At 30.8% G+C, this 12,870-nt stretch overlaps 1 protein-coding gene and 1 pseudogene across 1 annotated transcript; both read right to left on the reverse strand.

Moving 5' to 3' along the window:
* Window positions 1–822: 822 nt before the first annotated feature.
* On the reverse strand, window positions 823–3,003 carry LOC133698413 (cytochrome P450 84A1-like; annotated as a pseudogene).
* Window positions 3,004–9,408: 6,405 nt separating this feature from the next.
* LOC133698410 (GATA transcription factor 5-like) lies at window positions 9,409–11,196 on the reverse strand. The gene is made up of 3 exons (XM_062121318.1): window positions 10,964–11,196; window positions 10,535–10,849; window positions 9,409–10,441 (listed from the first exon to the last, which is right to left on the reverse strand). Exons 2-3 carry the CDS (start codon window positions 10,844–10,846, stop codon window positions 9,770–9,772), a joined length of 984 nt encoding a protein of 327 aa, XP_061977302.1. The 5' UTR covers window positions 10,847–10,849; window positions 10,964–11,196; the 3' UTR covers window positions 9,409–9,769.
* Window positions 11,197–12,870: the final 1,674 nt, after the last annotated feature.

Consider the following 12,870-nt stretch of genomic DNA (forward strand, 5'->3'; position numbering starts at 1 on the left):
TTATTTTTAATTTCACCCTCAACATTTTATATCAAATTATTTTTGTGTCAAATTTAGTGCTCATTATTTTAATTTTCATTTATTTTATTTTGGAGGGTATTTTTTATCGTTTTTTTTTCAATTTTTTCCCTGAAAATTTATTGATTTATAGTTTTGTTTTGTTATTTTTAAGGTTTGTTTTCGATGGTGTTGGTCTTAAACTCATGACTAGGGTCGCAGATTTTAAAGGCTAATATGGGTTGACTATGGTCTTTTCATAAAATAAGTTTTTTATTTCAATTTCATCCTTAAACATTTAATTTATTAGGAGTTGATCTTCATGCCTCTTTTTTTTTTTATTTCCTTTCTATGTAGTTGGAGGCTTAACCCAAGCTAACACATTTTTTTTTCATTGTTTTTTTTATTTTTCCAGCTTCACCCTTGAATATTAGATTGTTTTATAATTGATCTTCATAGTTTTATTTAATTTGCTTTCGATGAGGTTATATCATGCATGATCAAGTTATGAATTTGACATACTAACCTGAATAGACTTTGTTTTTTATTTTTTTTTTCATTGTGAATTTTTTTATCAATTTATTTAAAGTTGTCATATTTTTTATTTGTATTATTTAAATTAGTTGAGCTTATTAAATCTAATCAATTTAATGGCCAAATCTATATAAAAAAAAATTAGTTTTTTGTTTTAACACTTGCATTACCTTGACTTTTTTTTTTCACATTTAAAAAAATTTTAGGCGCGCTCACAGGATAGCCCCAAGTCTATTCTTTGGTTATATGTTGTAGCAGAATAGCTTTGAAGATCCCAGGAGACACCAAGAATCCAACTCGTAGACATCTCGTTTGCTAGTTTTATACTTCCATCCAATATATCGAAAAGACAGAACAAGTCATGACTATCGTTTTTCAGGCTTAATTTGAACCATAACTCGCACATGAACCTAGCAGAACAGGAGACGTACGGAAAGACGGGTAAAGTAAGAAAGTTGCACACAAAATACTTAAGTACGTACTAAGGATAATGTCGAGACTCTGAGACAACGGAACCATAAGATCATACTGAAGAGATTGACCGCCATTTTCCTCTTCCCTGCCTCTTTTTACTTCAAAAGGAACAATTCAACCTATAAGTTGCCACAGCAACAAGTCGAACAGCCCTTGCATTCGGGTCACGCCCGATAGCCCATGCATTGATCATGACACGCGATGTCGCCGGGACTCCATACCCGTTAAGGATACTATATATCTTCAGCTGTTTCATGGAGGAGGGGAGGGATTGGAGGGTGAAGACGTAGAGTTTCTTTCATTGCGCATTTGAGATAGGTAAGTTTCTCGAGGTCTGATTCATGGACTCTCCGATTCATGCCAACCACGTCTTCAAGTTCTTGCTGGACTCTCTTGAGGTCCCCTGGGCTCTTCATTAACTCTGCAACTGCCCATTCTATTGCTGATGCCACAGTTTCAGTTCCACCAAACATCTGTAGAGGCGAAGAACAATGCATGTGTTTAAAACTAGTTTTCCTGCCCACCATGCTCTGAATGCTTTTACCAATTTCTAATTGATTATTTTAATTTTAATTAAATGAACAGATTGGATAGTTTATTGAATTAAAGATTCTATATTTGAGATCGAAATAATTTATATAAAGTTTAACCATTTTATAGTTAAAATGAGAGCATAAACAAATTGTCATTTAAAATATAATAACCAAAGAAATAGTAAAAACTTATGAACCTTTAAGAGGTGGAGTGATTTTTACATATCAAATATTATAATGCAGTTATCTTGTCAAGGGTAGAAGAGTTGATGGATTATATATTTCTTAGTAAAAAAATAGCCATTTGTTCACCAAAAGGTGTGTTGATTTTCAAAGAATGGATAAGATCGAAAGTGAAAAATGAGGTAAATAGAGACAAAAGAAAAGGAGGCAAAACGAGAGAAATAATTGTAAAAAAACGTATTGATTAGTGCGAGAGATTCTACGTTCTAGCTTGTTCTGATGTTAAATTTATGTCAATATAATCAATAAAAAATAAATGAGGGAATATCATAGAGTAAATGTTCTTAATTTACCATGATGAGAGCTTTGATATTATCTTTGTTGAACTTGATGGTGGACTTTGATTCGTCAAAATTATTTTTCGAAGCATCTTCACTGTAAAAGGCAAGCAATTCATCCACCATGTCTGTGTCTACCTCTTCATTTTCATCTTTGGAATTGAGACTTTCGCTAGTCTTTTTCTTGATTAAATGTTCGTCGATGATTGTCTCAATGAACCTATCTAAAGAACCAAAATAGTTTACAAACTTCGGCCTCTGTCCATCTTCAGGATTTCTTGCCTTAGCTAGCCTTTTATTGAAATCCCGTGCATGAATCCAACCCAACCAAGGAAAGAAATCAGCAACATTACAGGCTCCAAAAAGCTTTGAAAATTCTTGCAAAATTGACATAAACTCTTCTTGCCCTTCATTTGGAGATGAGCCAAAAGCAGCCTTATACGTTATACTCCTTGTTAATGTAAACACCAGGTCACCATTATTAACTGGTTTACCAGTTTTTTTTCAACATCTGTCTAATTGTAAATTCCATTTCATCTCTTACGAAGGCCCAAGATTCAGCCCTTTTCGACTAAATAGCTTCATTACACAGATTTTTCTCATTTGACGCCAGAATGAACCATAATTGGCAAAGGCCTGTTGGCAAAAACAATATCTTGGACTTGGAGGACTTCACGAGCTATTTCTGGTGTTGACACAACCATAACATGAAGCCCTCCTATTTGAAGGTGGCAGAGCCCACCGTATTGTCTAGAGAGTCTAGCTAAACCACGGTGGGTCAGTTGGTCCCTCATGCCCATGTTGCCAATAATCGGATACCCTCTTGGTCCAGGAGGGTATGGGAGCTTCTTACGCATCGGAATCAGTAAAAATATGGAGACAAATAGAGAGACCAAGATGAAAAAAAGCATCGGAGAAAATTGAAGAGATTGGAGAGAATCCATGGGTTTGTGTTTGGCACAATGTGACTCTTGGGGTAACAGGCAATAACCATTGCATGGCTGCATTTATACAGAGAGATCAGTGAATTAGCCGTATCTATAAAACACTGCTGTTCAGATAAATTATTTTTAGTTTAATATGGGTGTTCGGATCAACTTACGCGCATCTCGACTAATTTCACAGGTCTTGAAATTAACGATTATGTAAACTTCAAGTGGCTATCATATGAGCAATCACAGAGCTCGAATCAAAAACTACAAAAAGAACAAATTTTTTAATCCTAAAATTTTATCAGAGGACCAGCACACAGATGATTCGAAGAAATTGCTTGTATGAGTGGCGACAGCAAGATGGCACGTAGAAGAATTCCATGGGAACATTTGGAGATTCCAGATTTGATTTGCTACTGTCATCGGTCACCGGCCACCACTTGCCTACATCCCTATTTTATGTTTTTCAGTCCTTAGTCCTAATGACAAGGGTCTGTTTGGTTAGCAAATTAAGGAAGTGAGTGAAGAGCCAGAGTACAGAATGGAATAAAAACAATTCCCACTTATTGTTTTTTTTATTTGATAAGGTTGTCTCAGAATCACTTCCTAAAAAACCTCAACCATTAAATTTGCGGGTCCAACGTAAGATTCTTGCGTAAAACTTATGAGATGATTATTTCTTAGCATCATTTTGAGAAAAATAGTGATCAAAATCAGCTTTACTCAAATGGCTACGTAGACTTTCGTTTCTGATTGAGTATGCATCGCGTACGAGTGGAGTGAAATTCTTTTTTTTTTTCATCTTTCAAAAATTTATGATGCTTAAATTAAAAATAAAAACAATTTTTTTTTATCTCCAATTACTCTGCATGCCCAATAAATTACGAGTAATGCTAATCTCATTTCTTAAAAAAAGATGCATCTTATCAAATTACTACCTAAAAAATTTCAACAACTCCATTTAACGGATCTAATGGTCAATTCCACTTATTTCGAGTACATTTGTTTTTTGTTTTTGTATTTTAAAAATATATTTGAAAAAATTTAATTTTTTTTTAAATTAATTTTTTTATGTCTTTAAATCGTTTGATATAGTAATAATATTAAAAATAATTTTTAAAAAATAAAAAAATATATTATTTTATTACATTAAAAATTAAAAAATATATATATTAAAATATTATCAATACCACCCTTCCAAATATTATTTTAATCGTAATGGAAATCCCATCGAGGTCAGTTGAAATTGGCCAGGCTCATTTTTTGAGAACACCTCTAGCACTAGGAGTAGAGGCCTAAAGTGGGTTTTAGGGTAGTCTACAGATTGGCACAACAGCCCGGCCCGGCCCGGCCCATTTCGGCCCATAAACATGCATGATTAAATTTTTGAAGCCTTGCAGTCGATTAAAAGTAAATTTCAACATGAAAAAAATGAGAAATGACGTGGCATAACAAAAGGAATAAAAATAGTTCTAGCCCCGAAAGAAATTATGTCAAGTTAAATTTGATGGCCATGCAATTAAAGTCTCTAGTTTGGCCTTTTCAGCATGAAAGCTATAAAATATATTGAGAACCTAAAAAGTTTTCTGTTCCATCACCCCTACATGATGGTTCTAAACAGTCAATTACGTGTTATCTTTGCATTTTTCTTTTTTTAAAAGAAAACTTGGCTAGTATTTTGTTCTTCTTTCTACATAAAAATCAAACGCTATAATAAAAATAAAAGGTACATTTACAAAAAAAATTCACTCATTTTTTTTAAAATAAACTTATTTTATATATTGATTTTTTTAATTAAACATATTTATGTTATATTTTTTTTATTGAAATACTAGCCGGATATTTATAGTAAAAAAATTATGTTTCCAACATTTCATTTAATTAAATAAACATACAAATTTAATTACAAGATATTTCATTATGTGGGCCAAGTTTTATTCAATCTATATTTTAGCATTTTTATAAGTCGATCCATTATTATGGTGTTTGAGAATACTGTAATGATTGCTTTTTAAAATATTTTTTACTCAGAAATATATTAAAATAATAATTTTTTATTTTAAAAAAATATTTTTGATATTAACACATCAAAATGATCTGAAAATACCAAAAAATATTAATTTGAAGTAAATAAAAATATGAAAAATTAAATTTTTTTTAAAATACTTTTAAAAGACAAAAACAAACCATCATTGAATGCGGTCCAACTGTGTTCTCAAAAAAAATTAATTTTTTTATTTAAAATTAATATTTTTTAGTATTTTTGAATTGTTTTAATATACTAATATTAAAAATAACTTTTTTTAAAAAAAATTATTTTAATATATTTTTAAATAAAAAATATTTTAAATGACAAGCAATTTTAAAATAAAAAACAGGAATAGCCGCCGGCACATAATTTCGAACTTTGTCGTTGTTAGGAGATGACACGGCAGTAGTACTTGGCACATGTTTTGCATGTGAACCATTGTTTTTTTTTTAACCATTAAATGAACATATTTTTGTATCATGATGGAAAATTGGTAAATATTACGTTCCTTTTAAATCTTTAAATTTTTCTAATAACTTTTCTGCTGAGCTTTTTTTTTTCAAACCAGATAGTTTTAAATTTTAATTTCCTAAATAGCATGTTTAAATTTATTCTATAAAAAATATATATTAAAGAATCATCTCAACCCAATAGTTTATTTGTTAGGTGATGTATCAAAATATTATTTATATTATTTTCTAACATACCCCCCTAAATGAAAACTTATTAAACTTGAAATTTGTATAGACTCACATTATCTTATGCTTAATTTTTATCAAATAAATAGGGATAGTGAGATTAAAACTTATGACCGCTTAGTTATTAAAACTCTAATACTATGTTAAATAACCAATTCAACCTAAAAGCTTAAATTCAAGTAATTTAGTAATAAATCTTATGTGTTGGATAATCGCTTAATCATTTTGTTCTTGTAATCTTTTTCAGTTTTCCTAGACATGGTGGTTGGTAGCTTGATATAGAAGTTAAGGTGGCTTATAGCTTGATATGAGAAGCCAAATACCTATGAAATGTCTCATTTAATAGACACGGGGACTTTTAGATGCTTAAGTTGATAACTTTATAAAGTGAGAAAATTTAATGATGTTTTAGAGAAATATATTTAAAAAATATATGTGCTAAAAATATTGAGAATGAAGAGATTGTGAACTTTGAATTTGATGGATTCATATGATATTTATAGCTTATAAATCTTATTTTTTAGTGGGAATAGGTAGCACGCCTAGCATGGACCTAGACTGCTACCACATATGGTTACGAGAGAGTTTTTTTGAACATTTTAAGAGATTTTTTAATTACATTAAATTTTGATTTATCAATATACTTTCCCACATAAACACCAACTAATATGGCATATATATTTGATGCCATGTAAACAAGTTTTTTTTCTAAAATAAAAATAAAATCTTAATCTCTAAACATCTTATAGTTCAGACTCTAATTAGAAGAGGCCAGTTGCCAAATCATGTGTAATGTCTGTGATGATACTGTGGACGAACTCTAACAACTAAGCACTCTAATCAACTTTTTGTAGTAAACAAAATAAATTATTACTTTTTTTTTCGCATTACAATAAACAGATTAATTCTAAGAACAAGAAAATGCAGAAGTTGAGAGATAAGATATACAGAGGAAGAATAATAATTGAGAAACCCATCAAATATGATACTTTGCTCAATTTTTTTTTTGTCTTATTGTAAAAGATGAAATCCTGTTTGGGAATGTATTCTAGATGGAGGTCGATTAAATCCTGTTTGGGAATGTAGTATAAATGGAGGTCGATTAAAATTAAAAAAATATATATTTAAATTTAATTTTTATATATTTTCGGATCATTTTAATGTGATATATTAAAAATAAATTTTAAAAAATTAAAAAACATATTATTTTAATATATTTTTGAATAAAAAACACAACTCTTAAATACAAACATATATTTTACTGTATACAAAGGTGGGGAAGGAAAACTTGGAAGATTAGTAACAATTTATTCTATATTAAAGAATAATTTCAACCTAATAACTTAAGCTGTTATATGAAATCTTAAGATATTATTTATATTATTCTCTAACACACCCTCTCAAGTGAAAGTTATTTGGTCTTGAAACTTGCACAGACCCACATTACTTTACTTAATTTTTTTATCAAATAAATAGGGATGATAAGATTCAAACTCGTGACTGTTTGGTCATCAAATCTCTGATACCATGTCAAAAAACCATCTCAACCCAATAATATAACATGTTAGGTGAAGTCTTAAAATATAATTTGTATCATTTTTTAACATTCTACCATGGTTATACATACAGAGATAATTGTGACTAATCTCATCCAATGAATTGAAGTTATTTTTATTATTGTTAATAATTTTTATTTAATTAAATTATATATATGGTAGTTACTGCTCAAATATTATAAAATTTGTCAAGTCAATTAAGATTTATAAGAAGTAAAGTAATTGTGAAAAACAAAATATTTAATTGTGAGAATCTGATCCAGATATTATTTGAAAAGGAGGTTATTTTATGTGTTGTGTATAAACGGTGCTAAACATGAGTTAGGAGTTCTTTTTCATATAAAAAAGAAAGCATTTAAATCTCTTTTCCTAGGGACCAATCCCTTTAAGGTTTTCAATTAATTAGTTTGTCAGTATATGCCAAGATAATCACATTCCAAATCCATCTTAATCCGATAAAAAAAATAAAAAAATAAAAACCATAATGATTAGCCAGTCCCTTTCAACAGCCAAGGTGAAGCTCCAAAGAGGGTTTGGGGGGATTGGGCATCCTACCCGTCCATCCAGCCCATCTAGAAAAAACAGAACAACGATCATGATTCCATTTTGAAGGCCACTTTAAACGTTTTCACTTTATGAGTGTGCTGATCTTTTTTAAAAATAAAAATGTATAAAAAGCCACCGGAAAAAGTAAGTTTCATAATATAGTTTTTTTTTAAGTATTTTGTAATTGAAAATATATTAAAATAATATTTTTTATTTTTTAAAAATTATTTTTAATATCAGCGTATTAAAATAATCTAAAGATATCAAAAAAATATTAATTTAAAAAAAAATTAAATTTTTTTTAAAGTACTTTTAAAACATCAAAATAAACAGTACTAAACGTTTTTTCTTGGTTTTTTATTCTATTAAAAAAAGACAAACTATAACTCCATCCCAAACACACCTATATCTGAGAAACAATTTTCAACATGATTGTAAAAAGAAAATTACTAAAAACAAGCTTTGATACGAAGACATATATCCTTAAAATTTTTCAAAGTCAAATGATTAAAGTATTGCTTTATATTATAACAATGATTACTTTTAAAATTGTTTAAAAATATATTGTAATAATATTTTTAAAAAATAAAAATTATTTTTCATATTAAAACATAAAAGCAATCCAAAATCATAAAAAAATAATTTAAATTAAAAATTTTCAAAAATATTTTTTGACCACAGAAATAAAAAAAAAACATTTTTTTTAGTCAATCATGTTCATGATTTATTTGGTCCTGAATAATTGCAATGAATAATGATCGCAACTAAAATAACATCATGCCCGTGTAAGAAGACGGGAATTATAATGTTGTCCCATACCAGAATGATGCTGCTTTATTATTTCACGTTCATGGAAACATCGCCACCCCTGTCAGCCTCGGGAGGGTCAGCTATTTAGTTAAAAATATAAAATAATATTTTTAATTTTTTTTAAAAAAATATATTTAAAAAAATAATTTAAAATTAAAAAAAAACTTTTAAATTTTTCAAAAACACTAAACCACTGTTCCACCAATGATTCATGCGCCTTGCACGTAAGTGCACCAATTGATGATGCTTATCCATCACCGTAAAATCAAGGTTGTTTTGTTAATAAATATTAATATTGAAAGTTGGCCATGACTCTTGACTTGGATGGTATTTGATAACCCTAACGTGATATTGGTTATTTTTAAGAGTATTTGGTTATTTAAAGAAAATATTAAAATAATATATTTATATTTTATTTTTTAAATTTTGTTTTTAATATTAATATATCAAAACAACCCAAGAATATTAAAGAAAATAAAATAATTTGTAATAAAAAATAAATTAAAACTCAATCTCAAATACAATTTCAAATAATAATGACAGCAGGGGCATGCTCTTAGTCAGCAGACCACTAAACAATTTATAGTGCACCCACTCGGGAAAGCACCATTTGTCCAAAATTGAATTAGCTTTGGTGGTCTGAATCTGAAATCTAACACCATTTGTCCAATATTTTATTGTCTAAATTGTCTCCATTCATCCATCCATTCAATTTTTATTTTATTTTTTATATATTGTCAAAGGTGATGGCTGGATTGTTTTGAACATTTCAAAGGACTTTGACAAAAATGGGCATTTTACTAGCAAAAATACTAATAATGAACAAAAACAGACTGGGAATTCTAAGAATAGGCAGAGACTGGATATTCCCCCTCCGCTATTTCAAAAACCCTCCCAATATAAAAAATTAAAAATAAGAAATTAGACGATGGAGAAACTAAACTAAAAGGAACACTAAGAAAAATGAAGTAAAAGGATAAGACTATATAGAGGTAGGAATCTCCCTATAAACTACGGTAAGAACTAAGAAATGCCCTTCCTATGATACATACGATGTCTGCAACCTAAAAATAAAACCGGACTAACTGAACCGGGTTCGACTCTGGTTCAGAAAAAACCTACATGTTACCGATAGACCTTCAAAAACTAGGAACCATCTGGTTCAACCTGGATTCAGGCCCGCCCATCTCCTTCTTCCTTCTCATCTCTAACACCTTTCGATGGCTATTCGAGTGAACTTCACTCGAAAAGGTAGGGCTGCAGGCTGGTCTATACTCCGGAAAGAGTCGACCGGATTTATAACGAACACCACAAGCATTGCATAGCGTTTTGGCACCAAGCGGCCCGGTTCGCCACTGTGGGGTCTTCTGAACCTGGCAATGACTGCACCGACGCTGGAATTGGGGCGACGCCGTTATCCCACTAGTTTGAACCGCCGGTCTTTTCTTTGGTTTTTTCATTGGCGGTTCACTCAACCACGATAACGAGTCAATTGTTTGAACCGTGTTGGCTGAAACAAGACACGGCATTGACGAGGTTGAGGATGCTGAGGATGACGGTGTCTCGGTTTGGTTCGACCTACCCGACCAGGTGCGACCAGTGCGTCTGGACCGTTTGGTTCTTGCCTTGGAGGGAACCCGTGGAGGGAAAAAACCAGGAGTTTTTGCTAGAGAGGGTTTGGGTTCTGGTTCGAACCGGTTCTTTGCATGGCTTTCTGGTTTTCCTTTACAGGCAGGAAGCAGAAGAGAGACATCAGACAAAGAATCATCGACAAAGTGAGATACCCATTCAAGCTCTGCTATGTCATCGGTCTGTCAAAAGACAAAACATGGGTTTCATTAAGAACACAAAAAATATCAGAAGAAGGTACAATAACTGACAAAAATTCAATCATCTTCACTTACTGGTACAGCGAGTTCACTTGAGAGAAAGGAATCGGAGAAGCTGCTGGAGTTTGAGTTAAAATCATCATCAACACGGTCTTGGGAGGAAACAGAAAGAGAGTCTTTCTCTTCCTCTTCTTGTGCATAACCATCTTTGAATTCACCATTAGAGAAGTCCAAGAAACAATCAACAGAGAAATCTTGATCACTTGAAACAACAGCAGATGTATTAAAAGCAAAGAAATCTTCAGAAATAGCTTGTTGGGTTGATTTTGTAGCTAGTTCGTTGCGTAAACTTGACTTCAAGGCTCTTGTCTCCATGCAGAACTCCATTTTCTATATTCAAAATTCAAGAACCAAAAAAACTTTAACCAAAATTCCCTAAATATACAACAAGTTTTTTGTTCATAGACTAATTGCTTGCTTATGTGCTGTAAATGGCTAAATTACCTGACAAAGATGAGGAGAAGGAAGAAACTGAAAGGATAGATGGTGTTAGTTGGGCACTGAAATGAAGGCTTCTTACTGGGCGAAACTGGTGCGGAGTTAATGGCTTATCTTTGTCTGCCTCTCTTAGATATCTCTCTCTTATTATTAGCAATTCTTTTTTTTTTTTTTGAAAATTTAATGTTTGTATGTAAAAGTTAATGGTGGCGAATTATTTTTGTGAGTGATATGTGGTCAATTTAGGAGATGACTATTCTTAGGTCTTTATAGGCTGGCCATGCGAATCCACAGTTTCCGTATAGATTTCTTACCTTTAGCCACCATGCCTTGGTCATACGAATCCACCAAAGCCAGAAAAAAAAAATAAAAAAATTCAAAGAACTTTCGTGGTTAGTTAGGCCCCGATTCTTTGATTTTCTACCTGTGTCCAGCTGCCCTCATTCGCACTTGATTTATGTTGAGAAAGACTTCAGAAAGCAACTGTTTTACACTAGTAGATTGAAGGCGGTGTTTAATATTTTTTTTATTTTTTTAAAAATTTATTTATTACATTAACATATTAAAAAATTAAATCTATAGGGATATATACTCCTTGTCTCAAATAAAATGAAATATATCATAGTGAAATTTTGCATGTAAGTGATTTATCCTGCTATTGTCTATCAATAAATAATTTATGATATAATCCTTTTTATAACACTTATTGTTTGTTTGCTGTAAGTAATTTTATTTTGGGATGAGATTTTCTTGAAAAATAAATTTATAGAAAGGAAATTATTTTTTAATGTTTGGTAGCATGATGAAAAATAAATTAAAAAATATTTTTCAGTGTTTAGTTATGTCGTGAAAAATAAGCTGAAAAATAAATTGTTAATATTTTTTTCAAACAAATTAAAAAGTTGAATAGAAATAACTTTAAAAAAAATATAATTTCATAAATTATCTCAAATAAAATAAATAAGAATTAAAATAATTGAGATCAAATTTAACAGATAAAAAAGTTGAAAGATGATGAAATTAAAAAGAAAAATATTTTTATAAATTATTTCAAATAAAATGAAAAGGGAGTAAATTTGATAAATAAAAAATTTTAATTAAAAAATAAAAAAAAATAAAAACAAATAGCTGCAATATTTGTCTATGTCATGTAGGGTGCATGGCATGTGTGTGTTTGTCTCACAAACACGTGCAGTCTGAAAATTGCACGCGTGCACACGTGAGAACCCCAAATTTTGGTAACAAGATTCTCTCAATTGCATAAAAATATCCACACATTTCTTCGTACTTGTTCCCCGTTTTGCATATTAAATTTTTCCGTTCACATGTATTTAGTTGAAATGAAGAATATATAAAACAGATATGTTTTTAAAATAAATTTTTATATTTTTAAAAACATATCTCAATTATATTTTTCTTTCCTTGATCTTATATGCTGAAATAATTAAGTCATGGTAGCACACGGCGCCAAATACATTCAAAAATAAAGGGAAAAACAGCGACGAATCATCGAAAAAGCCACTAAATCATTTTGGCCCTTCTGCCTACGTAAATTGTCCTTCCGGATTCAAATTATTTGCCAAATTAGCTTCCTTGGCCGCGTTAACCACGCCACCATCTCTGGCTGATTTTTCATGTCCTCTTCTGCTTCAGCAACCATTCGCATCCCTAACGCGTGTAAATCTAGCTGTCACTAGTGTTTGGAAGCTTGCATCTAACGGTCACGCTGCGAGAGCGAGTGGAGGGGGAGTTCTTTATTTTGAAGTGTGAAACGATAGTGCACCACGTTGTCAAGCACAGTCCAAGCGCGTTGCATTATGGTCTCTAAGCTGTCTGTTGGGACCCGCATGCTTTTCTGATTTGTTTCTTCATTATTTAGCTCCCACTAGATTACACTTTTACACGGTGCGGCT

This window comes from Populus nigra, chromosome 7, assembly GCF_951802175.1.
Source record: "Populus nigra chromosome 7, ddPopNigr1.1, whole genome shotgun sequence".
Classification (NCBI taxonomy): Eukaryota; Viridiplantae; Streptophyta; class Magnoliopsida; order Malpighiales; family Salicaceae; genus Populus; species Populus nigra.

Coding starts and splice junctions, on each gene's coding strand:
- LOC133698410 (XM_062121318.1), bottom strand. CDS start 10,846: ATGGAGTTCTGCATGGAGACAAGAGCCTTGAAGTCAAGTTTACGCAAC. Junction 10,442..10,534: donor CAAGTGAACTCGCTGTACCA/GTAAGTGAAGAT, acceptor GTCTTTTGACAG/ACCGATGACATAGCAGAGCT.